Here is a 26,965-nt window from a genome sequence, read left to right on the forward strand (position 1 = left end):
GGAGGGGAGAAAAAAGAAGAGACCAGGGCTGGGGCAGCCTGTCCCCATTTTTTGGGCAGATGACTTGTCCCAGAGGTGCGGGGACTGTATGACGCTAGTAGGTGCATCGGGGGAGGTTACGTGACAGCCAGGTGTGCTGGCTATGAGGAACACAACAGCTTGCCCGTCTTGCACCGGCAGTCCACATAACACAGTTCGGCTAGTTGTGGTGTTTCGTATAGGGACCCCTAGTGTCACTACATCGACACAACATCAAGTGAGTGACAGATAGGGAACGTCTTGGTTACTTTCATAACCTCCGTTCCCTGATGGAGGGAACAAGATGTTGTGTCCCTCCTGCCACAACACTAAACTACCCACTGAAATGGCCGGGACCTTGTCTCGGCTCCTCAGCACAAAACCTGAGTGGCTGGTTGCAATCTGTCAGATTAATTTGATAGGGAGCAGGTGCCAAAATTGGAGAATGAGCTGTTGTCTGGGTAACAGAGCTGGTGTTCTCCATGTGGCACCTGCAAGACACAAGAGGTAGTGAGAGACAAAACCAACACAAGAAATGCGACACTCAGATGAGACAGACAGACAGTCAGGAGAGGCATAGACAGGTCAGACTGTGACAATTTGAAAGGTGGGACTTCCTTTTCTACGTCCGCCATATTGGGTGTTCCAATTTCTCCCATTCATTTTAATACATACATAAAAGTGCTCCATTCTACTTTGACTCTGACATTTACAGATGGCATTAACATTCATCTCACACTAAAATAATTGGTAACCATTTATTTTAAACCCCAAAAAATTATTTTGCTGGAATAACCTAACCTTTCAAGTTAATTATAGAACATTTTGTCTTGAATAAAACCAGTTAATTTAGCAGATAAAAAAAATAAAAAATTGGCTATCTGACAATTTGTTTTTCAGTGTAGGTGATTTATAACAATTGGACATGGACAAGTGGTCACTTAAACCACATTCAGAGGTAGTCAATAATGCACATGACCACATTGCATTTGCAGTGTAAACGCTAAACTGTCCTGATTCAAACAACAGTGAAGGACCACCTACTCAGTTGTCAATCTTCAACCGTGCTAAAACAAGGCTTTTAAACATTGCCAGTTATGTGCACCTAACCGTCCAATTAAAAGCATTTGGAAAAAGCCAGTAAATAAATGCAGATTCAGTATGCTGTATGCAGTAACGCAGATAATTGGCTTTGGATATGGAAAAATCTTCTGAATAAATAAATGTGGATTGTGTGAAACTTGCACATCTGCATTTTAATACATTTAATACAGGTACTCATCTAACAGTATGAGCATTGATTTAAATGAAAGTATATTAAAGAACAACAGTGTGCTGTGCTGCTAATATTCTCTCACTGGGTTTACCACTTTCTCTCTGTCTGTAGTGTAAGACACTATCAGGGGTGTGTGACCACATCATTTCTCTCTCTTCGGACCCCATGGTGTCCCAGGCTGCCCATCTGGAAGTTGTGCAGCTGGACAATATTAGGTCCACCGATGGACTGGTGGGTATCTGGAACCTGGATTTCTCATCACATCTGTTATCCAACTCAACCAATTTAAAATATAGATATTTTGTAAGCTTTGTAATACAAACATAGGCACAATTTATATTACAAATGTAATTTCAAGCATTTAGGCATGTGCCTTTAGATCAAGAGGTCCATAAGATCATGAGCAATGTACATTGAGTCAACTATACTGTATATACATTATATATGTTATTACATGTACATATTACATCTGTCTGTCTGTCGGTCTCGCCAAATTCATCCCATCTGTATTTAATCATAAATTCTGGTAGTTCTATTCATATGAGAACTACCATAGGAATATTACCAAGTATACATACTGTATATACACAGTATACACTCAATATAGCCTGAATAAAGAGATAGATAAAAATAAACACTGCACACGCTTCCTCTATTTTTTCCCTCTTATCTCTTCTTTATGTGTCAATGAGGATTTGTGCTCACGTCTGCCTGCAAGCTTCTTTCAGTGTTTTCTCTGTGTGTGTCCAATATTTTCAGGAAATGGCTCTAAAGTATCTCTCTCCTTGCCCTAGGGTATGTACATCAAGTCGACATATGATGGCCTACATGTCATTACGGGCACTACAGAGGGAGTGAGTGGTCATTTTCAATATTTCAATACAATCTGAATACAGTGTCCGGCACACATGGGCAATTCAGCCGGCGGTTTGACATTGGTAGTACATGTAATCTTAGGAAATGAGTATGTGTTTGTTTAGGCACGTGTACTGCAGTGGATAACTCTTTCTGTCTCTCTGTCTCTCTCTCTCTCTCTCAGTCCCTAGCTGACCGCTGTAAGAAAATCCATGCCGGTGATGAGGTCATACAAGTCAATCATCAGACAGTGGTGAGTTTATATCCATTGCACCCACTAATTTTAAACACTAGCTGCGAACATTGCTTGCATTATGACTAATAAGCTTCCTCTACAAGGAATCCTGTATGCTTTGATATTATGTCTAATACTATTATAGTGAGGTGAACATGGTCCACATGACTTTTGTAGGTGGGCTGGCAGTTGAAGAACTTGGTGAACTCTTTACGTAGCAATCCTGCAGGTGTAACCCTCATGCTGAAGAAACGACCCCAAAGCACTCTCACATCAGCCCCTGCCTTACTCAAGAATATGAGATGGAAGCCCCTGGCCCTGCAGGTACTGATGGGAGGATTAAGTGGCTTGTGTGAATTGATGATACACCGAGTCCCCCAATCTGTGTATGGTCTTTTTTTAGTAGCATTAAGAGCTCTCTTCCCCACCTCAGGGCTTTGACCAATTAGATTGCATGACAAATCTTTGCTCCTCTCTTTCCCCTCCCACCAACCTCCCTTTTTCTCTTTCATCTTTCTTACCTCTAATCTGGCGCTTATCCTTCTTTCCCAATCTTCGCTCTTTCTCCACGGAAGCCCAGGCACATCTGGAAGCTTTACTTGAACTGGGTGGAAAATGTGGAATGTCATTTTAGATGCTTAAAAAATACATTTTAATATATATATATATATTTAATATATGTATATATATATATATATATATATATATATATATATATATATACACACTGTAAATATTGCCATTTTAATTGTATGATAGTATAGCAATGAAAAGAGATGATGGTCAGAAAAGGGGTGAACAGGATTTATAAATGTCATAAGTCAGCCTTGAACTCAAGTGAGCGCCACAGTTCAACATGTCAGAATGAATGTGTTCAACACTATAGGCATGTTTAGTTTTGGAATTTATTCACAATCCAGTAAGAATGCATACATTGCAGAGATATCTGGAAAGCATCATATTTTATTTTAACCATAATTTTTGTTTAAAGACATCAAATAAACATTTTAAAGGGAGCAGATACCCATTCACTTTAAATTTTAAACATTGTTAAAACATCTGCTGAATGCAGAGTGTTAGCCTTAATGAAAGTGAACAGTGAATAACTTCCACCCCTTTTGCCAAGGCACATTTTGAGAATTGCCTATCAAGGTGCAACTGATATTTGTGGGCTAATTGCACCTCCGCTTTTAGCCCATCATCCCCCTCAGCCCGAGTAGCAGTGTGGCCACGCCCTCCAGCACCCTCAGCACCCCATCCAGACGGGACAGCTGCGCTTTGCAGGACCTCTTCATCCCCCCTCCCCCAGACGAGCCATACACACCCAGGTACAGACACACCTAAAAACACAAACAACAATCACTGAAGCAAGAGGACACACCAAGTGTGTCCACAGACACACACTGCATTTACAATTCTACAATGTAGATTTTGGCCATTACATTGGACTTTGGAGGGATGTTTGTCATGTCATTTGTGCAGCAAACTGTTAGTGTTGTATCTGCAGAAGGGACTAAATGTATTTAATTTCGGTTCGTTCTGAGCTAAAGCTGTATATTTTCATTCCAGTTCAGAATTTCCGCAGCCTCCTTTCCAAAAGGTTACTAGTTAGAACAAAATAAAAGAACGGTTATTAACGTTCTTTTTAAAATGACTGTAATCTGCGCTAAGGGGTGGGTGAAATACCAGTTGCAGTGTTGCCAGATCTCAAGAAACCTGTTCTGGAAAAAAAATCCACTTATATAAGTGAAAGTAAGCAATTAACTTTTTTCCTGTGTGGTTGATTTATCATCATAGAAATCATAACAAGCTTCCAGTTAATTAACTAAAAGTATAAATTTAATTACAGATCTGTCAAAACCCAGCAGCATCATATCTGTATTAATCCATCATATCTAAAACATTATTCAGTGAAGACTTGGAAACAACTGAGACATTTACTTTTCACCTCTAATAATGTTTTTCTTGTACCTGGATTAGCTGTGCATGTAGATGTATTAATTATACATAGTTGTTTTTCAAACGTCTTAGCGCAATGACCTATTTCTCAGGAAAATAGCAAATTTTGCTTTGAGCCAATTCATTAACATACTGTACATCCACCCACAATAGCACAAACAATCACGCCCACTTGCACTTTGCGCTGGCACAAAAATTGCAATTAGAATAATGCTCTCACAAAAATCGGATAAGACGTTGCTCATGGTCGTAGTGAGTAGCGCTCTGCTTTGCATGCTCATGAAAATAGATCCCCATGTGCCAAATACAAAAACAGAATTGGCTTTGAAGAGTAAATAAAATCTGGTTCCTCTCCAGTGTCCAATAAATTTATTAGGATCAGTAATACATACATATATAAATCGCAAAATAAGAACAATGCACTTACTATTTTTAACACCACTTTCTCAAATAAATAGTGTATCAGTGTTAAATCACTTTAGGATTCAATATAAGTGCCAAAAGATGTAGGTTTACAGAAATGCATAGTCGTTAAATAAAATTTCATTCAGTAAACAATGTATGTGGTTTATTGCTCTTTCTTGATTATGAAAAAGCATGTTCATTGATCTCCATCATAATACTAGAGATTACTTTCTTAATAATACATTGTAATCCAATTAATCTTTAAGACAGTCTTTAGCTCTCCAGAATAGATTTATTGGTCCTTTTATAGGTTGTAGAAGGAGATAATAAAAGATTGCTTTTACCATTGCAGAGAGGACATGGGGAGTTTGACCGGCAATGGCCAGTATGCCGCCAAGGGTTCTGAGTCACCCAACTCCTTCCTGGATCAGGAGTGCCGGAGGCATTTCCCTCAGCTGGACGAGGATGCGGTCCTGTACTGTTATGAGTATGATCAGAATCAAGGCCCCCCACCTGTACGCAGGGACAGCACTCCCACTTATGGTACATGCTTTTAAGGACATCTTACATGATGATGTTTGGACTTTACAGGCAGACTTCAGTGTAAAGTGAGGTATGGTACGTGTTTAGGCATGGAGCACAGTATAATCTGATTTGTAGAACTGACTCAAAAGTAGGGCTGTGGATGTAACGCAATAATAACGTGCGATTAATTTTACAAAAAATAACGCGTTAAAAATATTAATTCAATTAATCTCAAAGCTTTCCTCAGAAATGCAAGCTTGTAGTACCACCTGTTTACTCCAGAGGGCAGTAAGTGAAATTTCAGCTGTGTGAGCAACACACAACCCTTCAGTGGACACACAACACAAACATGCGTTACGTTCTTGCGTTCAAAACACCTGAAGGAGTGCAAATGCGAACTAAGAGATCTCAAAATGTGTTTAAAGATTGAGTATTAAACTATATTTAACTTGACACAGTGACCTAAACATTTTATGATGCAACACACCCGAGACGTAACACAAGCATGTCTGACGCAGGTCGTACGGTCTTTACCTCACAAATATTTAATTACCAACAAGGTTACAGAGGTGTCCTTTAAACTGTTCCACCGTTTTTACCCAGTCAATCTTTATTTAAGAAACATGCTCTCTGAAATAGATCAACTTTGCTCCTTCTGTAATGCTGTAGATGAATCTACCCCTCACCTTTTTTGGGAATGTACCCACGCTGTAGTATTTTTGAGAAAATTTTGTTTGTTTGTACGTAGCTCTATTTTAACTAGTTTTTCTTTGCTTTATAAAGACGTTTTATTTGGTTTTCACAGTTTTGATAACTTAAGTTAATATTTTCTGATTAATCTGTTTATTTTTCTAGCCAAGTTTTTTTATACATAAGTGTAAATTTATGTCTATAAAGCCCCTATTTACACTTTTTTGTAAAGACTTGAAATATTATTTAAATACTCTTTGTACCTCCAACAACTCCAAAGCATTGAAAAGCATTGCACTATGTAATGAATATAATGTCTTGGCATTATTGTAAAATATATCTGTAGTATTGTGTACTATGTATACCCTTGGCTTGTTTCTAAAAAAAAAAAGAAAGTCTGACGCAGGTGTACATTGACGGGTTCTTAAACAAGCCCTCATAATAAATCTTGAACTGATTGACAAATTCACTTGTGAAATGGATTGCTGTGAACTGTATGCCAATGATTGACTTATGATCAATAATATGGTAGTAAACAATACATTGTATTCTAAAGCCGATATTTTTAATGGTCTTATCAATGATTAACTCTTCTGCTACAAGAATGTAATGCATTTTAATTATCTGAATATTTTTGTATTTTATATATATATATATATATATATATATATATATATATATATATATATATATATATATATATATATATATGATTTTTCATCATTATATATTGAATTCTTGTTTTATGAGGGGCTTTCTCAGCAAATATTTGTATACGTGATTAATCGCGAAAATTAATATTTTTAATCGATTGACAGCCCTACTCAAAAGGTGTAAAGACAAAGGCTGCTTTTCACTTCACTTTTAGCATTCACTGGCTAACTCCCCTAAGTACTTCCCTTCGGGGGAATCCATTCCACTTCGTTAAGTGAGTGAGGGAAATTCTGTTGACAGACACTCAACCTCTCGATTTTGATTGAGAGAGCGAGTCTACACAGATGTATGCTTCAGGCAGCTCCATATCCCACAATGCATCTCATTTGTGAAGTGAAAGCAGATTGAGCTTCATAAACCATACCCCCACACAACTCTAATGTACGTATAATGAAAGTGAAGTTAGGTCAGTTAAGCAGTTTAGAAAAGTTAAATTGAGATTTAGTCAGGGCTCGATTTGAGGGGGGATGTGAGGGGATGCCTTGTAGCAAGAAAGACCAAAAACCATACCTGTTGTAAAGCCAACATCCCTCCTTACCATCCCCTTTAGATCAACTGTGTCATGTGTTACTTAGAAATATTCATGCAAGTAAAATGTCAAATTCTCTACATTTGATGAATAACAGACTTTAAATAACTAGACAAAATAGATTTTGACATGTGTGGGGTTGCCAGATTTCAAGTGGTGAAATACCCCAATCAGATCTTTACACTTGCACAGTTTATAAATATTCTGCCAGTCTAGGATTTTATTTGTGCAATCTTGCAACCTTGAGCACGCAAGCTCTCTCTCCACTTCGAAAAGACGCCGGTTATGAAAATGGCGGCAAACAGGTATGTCAGAGTTTAGCGATGGATTGACTTGTCCTTTCTAGTGTTCACATGAAACTTTTTCTACAATTTTGCAGACTTTCAAAAATGGCCAAGAGAACAGTTAAAGGAAATCTTTTGTCTTTCTTTAAAAAAAGAGAACAGAAGGTAAGATATTGCTAAAGTGTACAGATACAACATGAACAATTTTCAGGGTTTCATTCATAAAAAATGTTTGTGTAGTTTAACAACTTTTTTATAGCACTGATTACGCATACTTCATAGAAACAGCCCAAACTTTGGTTATTTGAGTAGAAAAATGTGTGTGACAGTGAGCGAACAATATATAGAAAAACCCTTTTCACGATTTGCGTGGGTTCTTTTCACAAAATTAATCAAAACACAATAACAGAGATAACAGGTGCATTTTATGACCACTAAGGGTCAATGAAGTGATGCACATTGTTTTTTATTTTATTTTGTCCAGAACTATTAAGTTATATATAAAAAAAAAAATAATAAATGCAATTCACACAAAACATTTACTTGAAAAACATTACACCATGGATACACTTGAATATTTTCTGATCATACCAAGGTCTGTTCGAATACTCAATTCTGATTTGGTGGAATGTGTGCGGTTCAAACCGTTGAATGTCAGTTTTTTATCACCGATATGAATGCACTGTTTGTAACCATAGCAACAAAACATTACAAAGAAAGCAGAGTGAGCAATAGCAATTGAAAACATTTCCTAACCACTTTCACCAGCATAGCTAATATAATGGAATTCAGTTTGATTTGCACAGAGGGAGAGAGAAAGATATCAGGACCTATTAAATGTGTCTTTCCCTTTCCGGCAAGGCGATGCAAGTCTGTTTATACTGTAATGTGTTGTGTATGATATGCTGCTCTGCTGAAGTGCCACCTATAGCCACTAAAGTCCCCCGTGCTCACACATCTCTGACTCAAATGCTGAAGGAGAAGCACTGTTTGTTTACAAAATGCAGGCAGCATTTTGCGGTGAAGCGCAACCATGCAAGGACAAACTGTGAATTCATTCATTTTTATTGATTCAGAAAAGAAAACATGTATACATAGAATCAACTTTTAACCCCCATTATTCCCTTTCGCCTTCCCAATCCCCAACCCAACCCAACCTGACCCTCAAAAAATATCCATGTGGTCCAACTTGATAATACACAAAAAAACAAAAACAAATTATAATAATGTATATATATAATGTATTTTTATTTTTGTTTATTTTTATATATATATATATATATATATATATATATATATATATATATATATAGCCTTCCAAATATACCAAATAGCTGCCCCATTTTTTATTAAATAACTTCAAGTTTCCTTGCCTTCTATATGACATTTCTTTGAATGCCGCTACCCTGACCATCTCTATGCACCACTTCTGAAATGAGGGTGCTTCAGCCGACATTTTATGTATTTATTCCATATATTAATGACCGCCCATTGCCTAAAAGTCTGAGGAAAATGAAATTTGAGTGTCCAATACATCAAACATAAAACTCTGAACCCTCAACCAAAAATCTTGGATCTTAACACACCACCACAAAACATGGGTTGTGTCCCCATCTTCTGATTGGCATCGCCAGCAGGTGGTTGCGAATTAGAGTCAATCATGCAGCCATGCTTAATACCATACCGATATCTAAGAAGTCTAAATCTGCAGGTTCCATAGAGTTTTTAATGGTTTTCCCCTTATCGTACAGTAATACCATGTTTGTAACGTCGTTAAATAATACATTTCCTCTGAAGTGTCAACCTCTCTACATTCTGTGGATATTATTATTTGTGGATTGTGCATGTAAATTCACAGTTTTGACCAAGTGTGTGGTCACACAACTTTTTTTCTGTGTCTGATTTAGAACAGGCAGAGCTTTAGATTGAACAGCCCTTAGATAAATTTTACCTTTATTTTATTATTCTTCCAGTTATTATTAGTGCTGCAAAAAAATCTATGACAGCTGTAACTAATCAGTGCTGGCAGATGACCATGGTATAAGTGGGATAATTCATGGCTAGGTGTGCATTAAATTATTTTAAATGCACGACATGGAGGCGAAGAACAACCTGACGCATAGCGTCTGAGGCTCAAAGTAAAATATGTCGTGGTGTCCAGAGACAGTAAAAAACAAAAAACAAATAATCATTAAAAGCTGAAATTCTAGAAACAAATCAGTGTTGGCATGACTAGTGCAGAATAATCTTTTATTGTTTTTTTTGTTTGTTTGTTTTTTAAATAAACAGTGAAACAATTGAGTTTTAAAATATGATTAATATTTTTAAAGACTTTTGTCCACCAAATCAAAGTCATGTGGTGTAACCATAGGTAACTATTTTCTTGTTTATGTTGAACCTATGTTAAAACCCATAAAACAGAGCGGGCACCTTTAGTCCCTCAAGACTGAGAGTGAAGATCTCAAAAAAATCTTATATTTATTTTGGCATTTTTATGAAAAGGGCACATTTTGTTCAGGTCATGTGGTGTAACCCTGAGAAACCTTATTGACATTTATGTCTTAATATATTATATATATATATATATATATATATATATATATATATATATGTAAAAATGCATTATATGCATTATATATATGTAAAAAGTATTATAATACTTTCCTTGCACCTTAAATACATAAACAGCATAAACAACTTAACTGTTAATTTAAAAAAAATTCAAACACATTTTTCAAGGTATTTTTTAAAATATATATATATTTTTAAAATACCTTGAAAAATGTGTTTGAATTTTTTTTCTGTGGCCAATGCATTTTAAGTCTAGGCCTTCAGTGTGATTCATGCCATTAAGAAACACTGTTTCACAATGGAAAAGACACCGTATGCCTATCATACAGAGCAGTCAACAAATAATACCAACTGACATTTTAACAACACGTCCATGCACGAAAGCCAGAACCAATGAGGTCTAATACCAGGAAAAAGCTCTCTAATAATATTTGCAATTTAAATTTGCTTGCAATAAATGTTGTTTCGTCAGGGTACATGGTTACTTTTCAAAACGTTATCTGACACTGAATGCTCAAGCAGCCTAATTTACACTTAACAATGCAAAAAGCACTTACCAATTTGCTTGAAGTGAAAATCAGTCCTCCTTTCCTGTTTAATTAATCAGTGGCATGATCATGCAGAACATCTCTTGTTTTTAAATCCATAAGTATCTCTTTCTCAATGGCAATAGCCGAAGAAATGACAGCCAACTCGTCAGCTAGATCTTGCGCTCTTCGCTTTCAAATTACGTACATCACTTAACGCTTGCTTGCATTACTCAAGGCCATCTAGAAGGCCTCTACTGGGACATATCCTAAAGACCACACCCACCAAGAACAAATAAATCAATCTGATTGGCTGATGAATCTGACAATCGGACTTTAGTTGGCCATTCATTTTCACTCTTGAGGGATTCTGTGGAAATTCTGAAGGCCTGAGAGGGTGGAGCACAGACTCATGTGCTGGCATGCGATTTGTGAAACATTTGTCACTCTTTGCTTGTAAGCATCGAGGAATAAATTCTGATTGGATAAACTTTTAGTTTTTTTGCTATTCATTTGTAGATTAATTATGAGTGGAAAGCAATTGCAAATACATAGGCAAAAAGGTCAATGAGAATGAAAGGATGAAAAATATGTATTTATTAGGCATGTTACGCCAGCAGAGAATGCATTTAGAAAATGCTAAAAAGGTTTTTAAGAAATTCATGAAATCAAATTGGACACAAAAGATTACATTTCTAAGAACTTGAGGCAAGTGTTTTAAAATAGATTTTTAAAAGATTTCTAACACCTCGGACAACCTTATTTGTCAATGACCCGTTAAGCATTAAACACTGCTGTAATATGAAATTCGATTTTTATTAGATATCTCTGTTTGTGTACTAGGACGGCTAAGGCCTATTTCCATGCCTGTGGAGTATAATTGGGTTGGAGACTATGAAGACCCAGCCAAGCTGAAAAAAGAGCTCAGGAGAGGTGCGTGTTTGTGTGTGTGGGAGAGAGAGAGAGGGGGCTGTTGTTTTTTTTTTTTATCTCTCTTCCATAGGCTATTTGGAACCATCCCTTCATCACCATATTTCATCACTTTTGCCTTGACCTCTTAATTGGCATATTTTTAAAATCTTTGGCCACTGATCTTAGTTGATCCCACATATCCCCTATTATATTTACCTCAGTTTGTGCTTAGATCTGTCTGCAGTATCTTCATGGCTCTTTGTTTAAGATTTTGGGATTTTTTGGTTTTCCATTGCCATGGTAACGCCAACATAGAGGTTTTGCCAAGATGCTGGGTTCTGATTGGCTAAGACCAGGCTTGGTTGCTGAAGGAGTGGGAGCAGAGAGAATGCTTTCTTTAGTCACACAACCCAACATGTTTCAGCCCTGTTCTTTGATCATAAACCCTTTGATTTCAACTTTAACCATTACATTATTCAGGAAAGCAGTATCAAATCTGAACCTTTGTTTAACAAGAATTTTGAAGAAAACACATTGAAGATGTGCTGTGTCCCATATTCTAACATGCATAGTTTTATAATACCACACTTTTGTTAACAGAAAATTCCCTGCTGCGATATGTGAGTGAAGAAAAGGCGGGGCCAGAGGAGTATCACATAGGAAGTCGCAGCAGTAGGCGTAGCAGAAGGAAGAGTGAGAAAGGTAGTAGCCCCGCCCACTATGCCCTTGTCCCTGCCCTGCAGATGGATATGCTGCAACAGGAGTCCCTGGCCACGCCCACATCAGAAACCTCTACTGTCTATCTTGTGAGTGTACTGTGTCTACTGAGGAGAACTCAATGTATAAATCAGTCAAAAGTATGGACTATGGGACTGCATGAAATTACATTTATTTCCAACTTTTATTTATCATTAATAATCAAATAAATGTATTATTTATTTATTCTCTTTCAGACATTTGATCGATCATCAATGCACTCCCGGTCAAAGAAAGTTAAGTTAAGAGGTGAGATGTTAACTATTAAATATTGCTAGAAAACATTTTTATAAAGATTATATAACAAGTTTTTCCTTCGACGTGGTAATTATGTGCATTTAAGTGCTTCACAGTTATTTTTTTTTAAACTGTTAAACAGCTGACATACCAAATACAAATTTTTTTATTAAACATTTCATTCAGCATTTCACTAAGAATCTTTGGATTTAATTAGAAAAGAATGCAAAATAGAAGCATTTTCACAAGTGGTCTCCATTGGACCCCACTATAATTGTGCACAGAATAAAAAATATGTCAGACATTTCAGTCATTATATGGCTGTAAATAAAACATTCTTCACTGATTTGATGCTATTATTGCCCCTATCCTTTCATTTATAATACCCATGCTGACATCTCTGGTTCTTTCTCTCTCTCTCTTTTTTCAGCTGGGTCCCTGCCCTCCATCAGCAAGCGGCGGATCTCCTGCAGGGACCTGGGCCATGGTGATTGTGAAGGCTGGCTTTGGAAGAAGAAGGATGCAAAAAGCTATTTCTCCCAGAAATGGAAGAAGTACTGGGTTGTGCTGAAAGATGCCTGCTTATACTGGTACACCAATGAAGAGGTGAGGGAATGAGGTCATTCTTCTGTATGCAGCACTTTAAACAGAATGGTCCATTTGGTTGCTTACACCCTGCCTACCCATAATACATCAGTCTTTCTCAGTTTTCCAATCCACTGTTCTTTCTCAGGATGAGAAGGCAGAGGGTTTTGTCAGCCTGCCTGAGTTCAACATTGATCAAGCCAATGAATGTCGCAAAAAGTTGTGAGTACACTCAAAAAACTATTTGTCCAATTAAATTATTGAATATAATGTTTCCATGCAATTTAATGTTAAATAAAAAAATGTCAACTATTTAAATAATTGTGGATATTTTCTAATCTTGTTATATATATTTAAATTATTTTATTTGTTCTTACTATGGTAGATACAATAAAAATGGAAACTTATCTTGATTAAATACACTATATGGGTGGATGATTTAAACAAATGCTTGATTGAATTTCCAATATTTCTGTGTGTCTTTGGGCCCTATTTTAAGAGTGCTAGTGTTAGTACAGCACTATTCCATAAGTCATAATTGCAAAGTTAGTGCGAATGGCCATTAAGTTTTGTTATTTTTATGCAAGCATGAGCTAAGTCTAGGCACAAGTGGGTTTGGTTAAATCGCTTGTGCAACATGCTAATGGGCTGGGTTAAGTGCTATTTCATTCAGAGGTTCTTCTCCGGTATTGAACTGTCTGCATCTTATTATATATTTTATTTCCTGTCAAGCACCAGCGATATAAAAAAGACAGCACATTCATAAGAAGTAGGTAGTGTAAATGGACTGTATGCAATGAATTAGTATAAACCAAAGTATAATCAAAATAAGAAACAAATCACATCAAATCCAAACCTTTTATCCTCTACAACTTTTTTCACTGGCACATTTTACAACAGGTAATAACATACCAATACACATTAGATAATAAATACAATTGTAAATATAAACATAACAATATTGATAATTGAAAAATACACCATGACCTATAGAGAGTTTCATAAAATGGCTACGACTGTGATTGTAAGGGACTTAATTTAATGTTCCACAATATTTTCAGAGTTTGGGCTTGAACTTCATTACCACCTACTGGTGGAATCTCCAAACTGCAAATGTAGGAACTGAATTTAGACGTTGTGCTGAAAACAGACATGGTATTTAAACGTCTTGGCGCAGTGACCTATTTCTCGGAAAAATAGCATTATCATACAATACACCCACAATTTGCGCATATACACCCACAGACAGCGCAAACACTACCACCAATGCCCATTTGCACTTTGTGTTGGCACGAAAATTGCGCCTAGAATTAGCACTCTCACGGAAATTAGCCATTTATCTGGATTTCTGTGTATCTAGTTAAAAATGGTGTTGCCTTAGCTACTTCTAATTAATTATACTGAACAAGCAGCAAAAAATACTTTGAGTCTAATATTTAGAAATCCATTTACAAAGGTTTGTTTGCCTTTTTTGTAGCTTAGAGATGCAAGGTTACCATATTTTGACACAGTTTGCATCTTTTGTTTGTTTTCAGTGCTTTTAAGGCTTGCCATCCTAAAATAAAGAGCTTCTACTTTGCTGCAGACAACGTGGATGATATGAATAGGTAAGACAAAAATAAAAATGTTAATGATGTTTTATAAAAATGTAAACATGCCTTTATTTAATTGCCATTAAAACATGATTCATAGTGTAATCTCAAGCATTATCAGTACTTCAAAAATTATACAAGCACAATGCTCCTGAATCTCATTTAATGTTACCTGTGCCAATCAAATGTTCTAATTTCAGCAACATCCCAAATGGCGCTTTCAAATTTATGTGGCATTACAGTAGTCTTAAGAGCTTCCCAGGTAACTGCTGTTTTTCTATGTATGCTTGCAGGTGGCTCAGCCGAATGAACATGGCGGCAACAGCTCACTCGGAGCAGAAGAGGATTCGACAGGATCATGGTGAGATGCCTTCATGCTTGGCTAAGCCTGTCTGATCAGTTATTCTCACACTCTGATGTTGTGTGGTCTGGTCTGGTCTGGCGAGTCCTATAAAGATATGTATATGAAGTAAAACATGTTAGATGCGTGTGTTGGCCGTTCAAATTGAAAGTGTTCTTGTGACAAGAACATGCAATAAATTGTATAAATTAATAGAATTTCAGTCATGGCAACTGTCGGAATGATTTAGCATGTTAATATGGGTATGACAAAATTGTAGGATTTTGTCTTGGCAAACTAGATTTTCTACTTCTGCAGAACAAGTATGGAAACGTGCTACTACTAGAACATACATAGACATACTGTGTTAAAAAGTGGACATGCTGCTGTTGCTGTTCAATTAGACAAACACAAGACATGCTGCATCGAGCATGTAAGACATGCTGCATCGAGCATGTAAGACATGCTGCATCGAGCATGTAGGACATGCTGCTGCTTAATTAGACATGTATACAATTCCACTACAAAGATGGGAATCTGCACAAATGCATAACACAAAACACAAACCCCACAGCAATGGAGATCTACCTTGAAGGCTTGTGTACTGCTGCTGCTCTGAAGGGCCATGCACACTAAGTGTGTACTAGCTAGCTACATGTGGCTGGGCCAGCTTGGAAGAATGGCATAACGCTACTGACATAAATCTCTGTGTGCCTGAGCCAGCATGGCCACTTTATTTAACTTGTGACTTAGCCTTGCTATGTGTGGATACATTTAAACTAATGACCTAAGATGGCGAAGGCTTACCTTGTTAAAAAAAAAAAACCTTATATGTGTCATGGCCAAAGCTGACCATACTGTGCAAGCATTGCAATGAAACCAGCTTATCTGCAAAACTGAACAATTGAAATGTTAGACTATGAGAGAGTATGAAAGCTGATTGACTAACTGATTATATGACAAAGGCCCTATCAGCTGTCATCATGCAAGCCGATTGGCTTAACACATCACATGTGAGAGAGCCAATTCGCTAACTGATAACAAGTTGACAGAACCGATCAGCTTTCGCCATGTAATTTTATCTGTATAGTTCACCCAAAAATTCTGTCACTTATTCAGTTATTCACCCTCATGTTGTTCCAAACTTGTATGACTTTCCTTCTTCCATGTAATATAAAAGTAGATGAGTAAAAGTAAAAGGGGCAGCTGTGACTCAGGTGGTACAGTTTGTCGGCTGCTAATCGCAGGGTTGGCGGTTCGATTCCCGGCCCACACCACACCAACATGCCGAAGTATCCTTGGGCAAGACACTGAACCCCAAGTATCTCCCAATGGCAGGCTAGCACCTTGCATGGTGTGTGAATGTGAGAGTGAATGTGTGTGTGAATGGGTGAGTGGGACACAGTGTAAAGCGCTTTGGTAACTTCTAAGGTTAAGAAAGGCGCTATATAAGTGCCATTTAGATGTTAGGCAGAATGTTTCAGTCACTATTCAGCTCCATTTTCCATACTATGAAAGTAAATGTTGACTGAGGCTAACATTCTGCCTAAAATCTCATTTTGTGTTCCACAGAAGAAAGTCATATGGGTTTGGAACAAGATTATGGTCAGTATATGATGACAGACTTTTTTATTTTTGTGTGACTCTTTAAAGCTGAAATGTCAACAGTGTCACTGCAAAAATAATAATTGTTTCAAACAAGTTTCCTGAATACTCCTCTGTCTGTTATTGGTTGGACAATGAGATAGTTCTGCCTAAAAAGACACCAATGGTAGAGTCAGTGTTGCTGTTTTGGGCTGGTCAGGATGCTCAAACAAACCACAGAGCCACAGTGTTTACAATTCGGGGAATTCAACCTACAAATTGCTTACATATACATAGCTGTCTATACATATTAAGCTGGTAAGCAAGAATCAAAAAAATTACTTCAGTACAGTAAGAGGTCACATTATGGTTACACGTCACACTAGCATCAAATTGATTTTGTGTGCGGCCTTCAAATTTCAGAATTCTTGGACTCGTCATCTGTTAAATGCATATTTGCTGTCTTTTCCTCAGACTACTGGAGCGAAAGTGACCATGAGGATGCTGATCACATGTCTAAACAGGATAGCCCTCCACCTCCCTATGACACTTATCCTCATGCTACCTCTGTAAGTCTTATCTGTCATTTTGCCTATCTGTCTCTCTTTGTAATTGGGTTCCTTGATTGCAAAATTACTAAAGAGATCAAAAGGGCCATTCACACATACAGTACACTGATCTGCTGCAACAAAGCAACCATAGCCATTCGTTTTTAATGAGAGTTGATGATTTCCAATAAACTGAGTGACAGCGACTGTTGCGATGTAGGCGTGTTCAGCAATGAGACAAAGTTAAGCAAAGTTTACCTCATGCGAATGAGCAGCGACACAATGCAACGTCTAACATTTGGGGTGAAAACATAAGAGCACCCATCATCAGTCTCCTGTGAGATACTATAGTAAAGCTTAGGGAAGATGGAGAAAAATTGTATGTAACTGTGAGCGATTTCACTGTTTTATATTATTTGTCTCTGTGTCCACATGCAGGAATATCATTTAAAAAAAAATATGTGTGGAGAACCGTGTCAGGATTTTTCAGGAATGCACTGACAATCATTAGGCCTGTCGATGTAAAGCATTAATTTAGTGCAATTAATAATGTAAAAAATAACCCAATTAATCATGCCTCCTGAGCAATTCCAGCTTGAAATATGTAATTGTTTTTTCGAGCCACGTTAGCAGGGGCATTCAGTGCACCTCAACAAGCCTCACAATAGCTCAGCCACTTTTTGTATAGTCTAATCAATGCTCTACTCATCTGCCACAATAATTCAATATCAAGTAAGCTAGTGGGGGCCTGGGTAGCTCAGCGAGTATTGACGCTGGCTACCACCCCTGGAGTCGTGAGTTCAAATCCAGGGCATGCTGAGTGACTCCAGCCAGGTCTCCAAAGCAACCAAATTGGCCGGGTTGCTGGGGAAAGTAGAGTCACATGGGGTAACCTCCTCGTGGTCGCTATAATGTGTGGCTCTTGCTCTCGGTGGGGTGCATGGTGAGTTGTGCATGGTTGCCATGGAGAATAGCATGAAGCCTCCACGCATACTATGTCTCTGCAGTAACACGCTCAACAAGCCATGTGATAAGATGCAAGGATTGACGGACTCAGACGCAGAGACGACTGAGATTTGTCCTCCACCATCCGGATTGGGGTGGGTCACTATGCCACCACGAGGTCTTAGAGTGCTTTGGGAATTGGGCATTCCAAATTGGGGAGAAAAAAATAAAGAAAAATAAAGAATGCTTATAAAATAACTTCAAATAAATATTTCATATCCATTTATTTATTTAGTGAGTACTTATGTAGTAATAAGCAGGATATAGAGCAGTCAGATTGCAGTATAAATACCTTGCAGAATTTTAACACAAACAAATGGTTTCTGGAGACTCTGCTATCTCTTACGTCTCACATAATGACATTGTTTGGACTCAAAACAATATTTCATGTCAATTTAATTATATTGTTTTTTAAGAAGCTGTGTGATAAGTGGAATAATCTACTGTCAGCCGGTCAATATCAACTGAGTTTACATTTTCTCTTACATTGCAAGAACTGATTGCTTAACTGATTGCTTGTCATTTGTGATCATATTTCAGTGGTCAGTTATTTATCGCCAGTTGCATAACCCACCAAAAAGTTAGTACATTCAGCAGTAGGAATGCCTACTAGTGGCCAACAGTACACTGACTTCCAGCAATACATTTCCTTTGTGTAAACAGGGCATAACATGTGGTCCTATACTTATATTACAGGCCAGTCCATTCCAGGAGTCCAAACATATCCGCCCCTCCTCCACAGAGACCATCCAGTCTCGTTCTGCCCAGGAGGCATTCCACTCTGAGACACAAGGGGGCAGTGTGAGCAGTGCCAGCTCTCCGGGCCGTAGGTCTGCCAGTCAACGCCGTTCGTGGCAAGACCTCATTGAGACGCCCCTCACCAGCTCTGGCCTCCATTTCCTGCAGACACTGCCACTGGACGATGCTGTGTTCATTGATTCCAATCGAGCTGTGCCTGTAGAGCTCCGGCGCCAGGCCACTCTCCCTGCCCAGCACGGGCTGCCACCAGAACACTATGTCCCTCCCTCCACACCCACCCAACCCAGCCAGAAGCCCATAACAGCTGGAGGAGGAGGAGAAGGAGTAGGAAGAGGAGGAGGAGGAGGAGGAGGAGGAGGCGGGGACTTGGAGGAGGAAGCAAGCATCGCAGCTTTACCTTGCCCCGTGATAGTGGTCTTCATGCCATCCTGGCTGCCACCAGTGCAGCTGAACACGGAGATGCCCAGCGCTACCAACTGGGATGGGCTCATGCCAGAGACACAGGTTAGTGCACTGATAATGCATAAGAGGGTAGAGTTTCATATGAAGGCAACGGCAAGTTTGTGGACAAGTTGGCAAAAGTGTGGATAAAGGCAAGTTAAGTCCATATAGAATTGCATGTTTTTGTTTTTTTTTTCATAATATTTTTTATCATTTTATATATGTTTTTAATTAATTTGTGCATGTGCTAATAATTTCAAAGTAATCATTTTCAAGGAGTTATATAAATACTGAAGAGGACTATCCATTCATCTCAATGGCAGTTGCTCAGCTGGTGCATGCTGCCCCAGAAGTACTCGGCCATCTTTGCTAATGGGCACTTAGTTCCAGAAACATTTGTCATGTGACTGCAGCAGGAAAATTATGTCATGTCAGCACTGATTGGCTGATGCCACCACAAGAACATGCGCTGTCCCAAACCCTTCACTAGCTTCAATCCCGAACTGTGACATCTAAAAGCGGGTGCACACTGTACGATTTTGGCCACGATTCTGCTGTCTGAGACAAATTTCGGGAATCCTAAAGGATTTCTCTCTCTTACAACGTTCAGTGTGACATGTTCACAGACGGCCGATTAATAGCATTTGCGATGATCTCCAGCCTCCGACGAAGTACTGGCAGTGTCTGAAATTTAGCATTGTAGCTGTACAGTGTGACTGCTATTACGACAGGATGAGATATGCTGCTCCTCTCTCGCACCCGAAAGAAACCTCCCCTGCGTTTGCACCATCGCAACATTTGTGCCCAGTTATCACTCTACTCAAGCACTTTCAATGCTTTTTCTTCTTTTCATTTTATATAAAATGTTTTAATAAATAAATGAGAAAATACTTGGAGAAAAGTGTAACATGTCAGCAATATGAAAGCATTATTCTCTGAATGAAATAAATAGCTTACAAAACAAAAATAAATAAATGATTGCATTTTCTCATTATTTTTCTTTACATTTATCATGCATTTTCTTTACAAAGTTATTATAATTACTATTTTAATTTTAATAAATTTATTTTAAACATCTGTAAACGTCTTTAGTTAAGAATCACACCACTCTGATTTTATTTATAAATAAATAAATACAATAAAATAGAAAGATTGAACAATTTATACTGGGAAGTATTTATGGGACGTTTTAATCCAAATCAGCAAATACAGTTCGATACAATTATAGAAATCTACGTCATTTTTGTGCATCATCCATAGGGAATTTGATAGCGTGATATATTATCAGCTTTTATGAATTTTCAAAATTTTGCATGGCCTATAGGTTACTAATCTAAAAGAGGAGAAAGACGAACTGTAACCCACCTTTTTTGTTTCCTCCAATGTGAACGGATAAGTTTGTAATTTTTCGTCTTTTTATTTCCACAATGAATATTTGCTTGTGGCAGCTCATTATTAGGCTACCTCCCACACTCACATTTATTCTCGCCATCTGTAATTTTCTGTATTTGTGATCAAGCTGTCTTTTATAGGCCTATTTCACAAAATCAATGTTGTATTGGAGCAATGGAAATGCTGATGTCCCGACTTTCTGAGAGAGAAAAAATATGCTCTTCCGTGGTGGGCAAATTTCGCCATTTCGTTTCTATTCCGCAACACTCCCGTAACGTGAGTCACGTTCACTGATCGATTGGGACCACAGTAGGCTACAATGTATATTGTGCAGTCTGACATAATGTCGCACAGTGCTCCATGGCGATATCAATGCATTCAGATCATACAGTCTGACAAGCAACAATCGTAAAGGACTATTATAAATTGTACAGTGTGCCCCCGCCTTAAGGCAGCAGACAGGGGAAAATAGAAATCCATTACATTATCTTTAAAATAAAGAAATATTTGTTATTTACTGTATTTGTTGCTTGCAAAATGTTTATTTGGCCAGAATAGACAGATACTTTTGCAGTGCTGAGGAGTAACTAACTTAAGTTAGCATGCTACTAACTTAACTACATTTTCAGTAGCTTGACAGTAGCTCAGCTGTTTTCAAAATAGCATAGATTTTCCAGTAGCAAACTACTTTTTCTAACAAGCACCAGTGTAACTCATTTTTTACACATTACTGCACACATATGCAGCAATTCAGCCAAGAAAACGCACTCTCGTGTTTATCACCATGTTTTCGACGTAGCTATGTAAAATAGGCTGTTTGCTTGTTTTATTAGTTATATTTTGTAAGAATTTATATATGTTTAGTGTTTTATTTAGTAAACATTGTTAAATGTATAAATATTATATTTAGTATAAATGTATGTTGTATATTTGTTCAATCTAATGTCACCTCTCTAATTGTTTAATGTCACCCTAAATGATATGTTCATTGTTTTTGTGCCAGATGTCTGTCTGCTCTGATTGCATAATCTATAATCTATAGATCTAATCTAAATCTAAATAACATAATCTATTTAAAAAAAAAAATCTAGCAATTACTTGTAAGTAGCTTGTAGTGTGGCTAACTACTTTTTGTAAAGAGTAGCTTGACCGTTGTTTACCTACTTTAAGATATGACTAGCTTGTAGCTTGGTTAGCTATAGTTTCAAAGTTGTTTCCTTAAAGGTGCACTCAGTATTTTCCCCACATTAAAAATGTTTTACTCTTAAAGAAATTAATTGTAACTGTGAAACATTGCATAAAATCATGACCACACACATGAGATGAGGACTCTAGTCATATCAGTAACCTTATAAAAGCTGTTTTATTCTGCATGGGGATTTTAGAATCACATGACCATCTGAATACTACTCGCTTAATCTCAGTAACTGGCTTCTTATTGGACAGTTTCACTTTTGGATTAATTTCATCATGGCTGATTATGAATAATGAATTTTTACAGTGGCATCTGTAACTGAAAACTATTGATTTTTAATAATGCTGCATCCACACCACTAGGTGCATTGTAAGCCCAAGATGACATGAACAAAAAGTTACCGAGTGCACATTTGACACTGAACTTTTGAGGCCTATGAGAAAGATGCATTTTTTAGCAGAATAGCTATGGCATCTACCTGCAGGGGCTAACTTTCAGAAGCTAATGAATGACAATGAGAATCACCATCCTGTGCTTATGTAGTTTTTAGTATGGCTTGACAGCTTGTTAGCCAACTGGCAAAATCTATGTATGTTCACCATTGTATTATGCTTCAGTTGGTATCATGAGTGAATTTAATTTTTGCAAAATGTCTCTGAGAGGATGCTGTGTTTTCCTTCAACGCTCCAGCTGTTTGTATTGTGGCCTCAAATGATGAATGTGTTTCTGGTTGATTGAGATGCACTGTAGTTGGAAATCTCTGCAGAATACTCATCTCCCTTAAGACCTTCAGCAGTCTCATATTAGGTGCAGTCCTTATAATCTATTGTGACAGCTCTCTACCCTGTCGATCCTGTTCCGTCCCTCCTTTTTGTTCCCCCCCCCACACACACACACACATTTACCAATTCTCAGAAACTAACCCAAAGCACACAAGAAGGAGTCCCTTCAGTCCATGTAAATGTCATCTCATGGATATAGTAAGATGAATATGGCTTCAGGGCCATTCTCTCTCGCTGTCTTCCTCCTTTCTTTCTTCCTTCCAGCTTGGGATTCCTGTTAGTCTTGCCAGTGTATAGTTAAAGCTATCTCCTTCATGCAAACAGCTAATGGGGTCAATACATAAGCATATTATTACTGGTCATTAATGCTGTAATTACATCAGTGTACAGTGCCTGCTAATTTTATCCTATGACAGGTTCAGTATGGTTTGAAGAAATGAGATCAGCTAGAGGAATTGCATAATATTCAGTATTCTACAGCTTTTAACATTTTTATCTTGATCAATTAAAAATTTTCACATTTTGTCATAATTTACTAATCCTCATTTTGTTCCAAACTGGCATGACTTTCATTCAGTGGCATGTGGAACAAAAAAAAGGAGATGTTAGATAGAATGGTAGTCACCATTTACTTTCATCGTATGAAAAAAAAAAAAAAAAATAGACATTAAGGCTCTCACATCAATTAAAACTTTCTCATACCGCAAGGATTTTTCAAAAGACGTGATTATGTTCAGATTAGTTTCCTCTGTTGACAGATTAATTTCTTGTCTGTTGAGTTGTATAGTATTTGATAATCACAGATTTCAAATCAGTGTCATTGTTTATAACTTTTCAATGCCCTCTACAGGTCCAGAGCTGGAGCGCAGGCACCAGGCTGACTCATTGGTAGATTTGTACAGGGCTCTGGAGAGGACTAGTCTATCACCAGTCAATGAGCACAGGTCCTCTTCTCGTTTAGAGTACAAGCGATCATTCGTCCGTCGCTGCAATGATCCATTATTGAATGAGAAACTGCACCGCCTGCGGATCCTACAAAGCTCATTCAAGGTGCAGTTTTCAAGTATTTCTTTTCATTTCTTCCAGCATTTTTGTTGTTGTTGTTGTTGGAAACACAAATAGAACACCAAATAACTTGTCTTTGTGTGGGTGGATGAGATGCGTCATTGATGTCTTATGATCATAGACGTGCTGCATAATTAAATACACATCATTAATCATCATGTTATGTTTTGACAGGACATCCCACTTCAAGAGGCAGAGACAAAGATCATTCATCGCGATGTGTAGCCAGAGTTACAAAAGAACACAGCAGAGCACAGCACCAGCTTTTTCAGTCATATCTGCTAAAAAGATTAACTGTTACACAACTCTTTTTACCAAACTTTCACTTCTTTCATAAAGGATACTTCTCTCTCTTTTGCTCCAACATTCATGATTTTCCTCCGGTTGCACTCACTTTACTTCTGTCTGTTGTATTTTCCCTCTCTTATATTTATGTTCTTGCACATGCTAATATTGGCATTATTTTATACATACAGATTCTTTTTTGAACTGCTGAAACATTTGTGTTTGTAATAATGACTTACTGACTTGAATTTGCCCTCCATCTGGGCCAATTAACTGCACTTCCAATGAACTCTAAAGAACTCTAGCCTATGTAGTGTCTCATGACTTAAAAAAAAAATACAGGGAAAGATTAGAACTACTGATCTAGACATTATTTTGTTATTATATAATTTGCATGGCCATTGTCTGGTTAATAGATTTCCTGTATGTGATGTATGTTTTAATGGTCTTAACTGAGAGTGTTAAATTCAACTTCATTGAAACTAACATTTTTCAATGGTAAATGTTACTATGACAGAGAGAAGGACAGATTGTGTGTCTGTGTGTGGGTGCATGTTGAAATCATAGGTTTGTTGTATATAATGTATGTTGTAATATTCTGACCGTTTGCACCCTAGTTCTTGAAAAATTCTATGTTGAGCAGCAAGGTACTTGCTATAATATTGAACTAAAATAATTAATTAGTTAAACACTTTCTATTTTTGTAAGCATGATATTTATTGATATGTTTGCACATTGTTTTGTATGCTGAATTCTGTTATCTTAAGATAACTGGAAGTGTAAAACCCTTTTAATGTGTTCCCAAAAGATCTTTAACAAATTGAAACTTTCATGTGAAAGCACCAGTGTTCTAGTATCTTCAAAAAGTAATTTTATCAATAAATTGTGTGATGTTTTGACATTCTTTTAAAATATCTAAATAATTCTATCTTATCATGAGTATGACTTATAAACTTATTTTAAGATGTACACAATTTCATAACAACATTCCATAAAATTGGAGTAATCTTAAACAAAATAAAAACTATATATTTTTTATGTTTTATTAATTTAATTTGGTAAAACAGGACACAATTCCATTTGATGGAATTTTATGAGAATACATAATATAAAAGATTTTAAAGTGAAAGCAAAAGGCATCTAATATTCTAGAAGAAATTTATGTAGCATCTTGAATCACTGCACAATATTCTGATCTGTAGCTGTCTGATATTCAGTATTCCTAAAGCTATTTCAGATGAACAACAGTACTTAATGTACAGATGTGGATGATGACAGCTAAGCTGTTCTTGACCTACATTTATTCAGTGATTCGTTAGATCTCACTTGTGCTCTGGCACTGTACATCGCACAGACAATGCACATGCCCACAAATGTGCTAAATAAGGAATCTAGTCTTGTTCAGCTGGCAATTAAAAAGCTTGGATTGAGTCTGAGTTTTTTTCACAACATTTTATTTAGTCTTCCCCTGGATAAAAAGAAGAAAAAAAAGATTATTATTGGTCCCTTATTGCCCCCAATTAAAGGACCACATGAAAATATCACTTGTAAATATCTATAGTAAAAATACTACTTGTAAATGTCAATCACTAACAAAAATGTACCATAAATTAGAGTCTGAGTGCAATGTGATTTATTTTTAATGGAGTCTTTCCCTGGATAAAAAAAAAAAAGAAGACCATTATTGGTCCCTAATGTTTTGCAATGAAAGGACCACGTGTAAATATCAACCACTAACAAATATTTTACAAAAAGTACCATGGTACTACCATGGTTTTTTGGATATAGTACTATATTTATACCTGAAATTGATGAATATGTCCATGTCAATACCTGCATGTCACACCTTGGCGTACTATGTAAAAACCATATGATACTGAATGACTACCATCTTTATGTACCATGTTATTGGTACTCCAAAGCAGGGGTGTAAAATGTACTCAGAAATTATACTTAAGTGAAAGTATACATACTAAGTAAACATTTTTACTCAATTAAAAGTCCAAATATCTAGCCCAAAAATAAAAAAGTAAAAAGTTACTTTTTTTCTAGTTGAATGAAATCAAGAGGGGAGATTGTGTGAGAGAGGATGTTGTTCAATTTGATTGGTTTGTTAGTCGCCTTTTTACTGTCTCAGACGACTCATATTTCTCCCCCAGTGACATTCGCAACCTGGTTAAAGAATAATTTTACAATAACTACATTTTTGCTAAATTAATTTTATGTGGCCTGTTGTACATAACACAGCAATTTCCTGAAATGAACACTAGAGCCTCTACAACAATTCCTTTTATCCCCTTTCACACAAATCACGAGTAAAACAGCAGATCCCCAGTTCATAAACACTTACTATTCACCCTGTTCCTCACACAATGCAATATTATGACATATATAAACACTTTTACTATAGCAGATGACTAATTTTAACATTTTCATTACAAAACCTTGCATTACATAAACTTGTTTCGTGATACAAAGAACTAGGTTACGAGTCCTGAAGAGCAAGTGAGTCGTCACAGAAGCGGCACAAAATGAAGTGGTTGCTTCAGAAATTGTGTTTTTCATGTCACATTTGCTTTTTATGGCACTATCAGTTAGGTTAAGGTTTAGGGTAGAGAGGTAGGTTTTGTTCATTTAAATCTCAATAAAATCGATAGATAAATAGATAGAATAGAAAGAATAGATAAGAGCCACAACGAGCACATTCCAGTGCAGGATTGCCACTAGTTTTAACACACACACACAAAATAGACACTTGTGCTGAAGAACTAGAGATGTTTCCTTTGCATTTGACACATATCTGAAGCATTGTATTTCAAAAAGTGGTGGAGACCAAATTGCCAAAGGCAAAAAGTGGTGAGGACATGTCCCACCCATTACATCTATAAATGACTAGGGT

At 37.1% G+C, this 26,965-nt stretch overlaps 1 protein-coding gene across 1 annotated transcript in view; it reads left to right on the forward strand.

Moving 5' to 3' along the window:
* LOC127625174 (connector enhancer of kinase suppressor of ras 2-like) overlaps window positions 1–24,905 on the forward strand; it is a 59,251-nt gene extending 34,346 nt beyond the window's left edge. The window contains exons 6-23 of the mRNA XM_052100278.1: window positions 1,406–1,525; window positions 2,089–2,148; window positions 2,334–2,402; window positions 2,562–2,708; window positions 3,579–3,712; window positions 5,101–5,291; window positions 11,432–11,521; window positions 12,101–12,306; window positions 12,454–12,505; window positions 12,924–13,099; window positions 13,227–13,300; window positions 14,614–14,685; window positions 14,964–15,031; window positions 17,069–17,163; window positions 18,844–19,216; window positions 19,285–19,410; window positions 23,567–23,766; window positions 23,956–24,905. Of these exons, the coding sequence (XP_051956238.1) occupies window positions 1,406–1,525; window positions 2,089–2,148; window positions 2,334–2,402; window positions 2,562–2,708; window positions 3,579–3,712; window positions 5,101–5,291; window positions 11,432–11,521; window positions 12,101–12,306; window positions 12,454–12,505; window positions 12,924–13,099; window positions 13,227–13,300; window positions 14,614–14,685; window positions 14,964–15,031; window positions 17,069–17,163; window positions 18,844–19,216; window positions 19,285–19,410; window positions 23,567–23,766; window positions 23,956–24,006 (2,304 nt within the window). The 3' untranslated portion in view covers window positions 24,007–24,905. The remainder of the gene's footprint in view (window positions 1–1,405; window positions 1,526–2,088; window positions 2,149–2,333; window positions 2,403–2,561; window positions 2,709–3,578; window positions 3,713–5,100; window positions 5,292–11,431; window positions 11,522–12,100; window positions 12,307–12,453; window positions 12,506–12,923; window positions 13,100–13,226; window positions 13,301–14,613; window positions 14,686–14,963; window positions 15,032–17,068; window positions 17,164–18,843; window positions 19,217–19,284; window positions 19,411–23,566; window positions 23,767–23,955) is intronic.
* Window positions 24,906–26,965: the final 2,060 nt, after the last annotated feature.

The sequence above is a fragment of the Xyrauchen texanus genome, chromosome 31, assembly GCF_025860055.1.
Source record: "Xyrauchen texanus isolate HMW12.3.18 chromosome 31, RBS_HiC_50CHRs, whole genome shotgun sequence".
NCBI lineage: Eukaryota > Metazoa > Chordata > Actinopteri > Cypriniformes > Catostomidae > Xyrauchen > Xyrauchen texanus.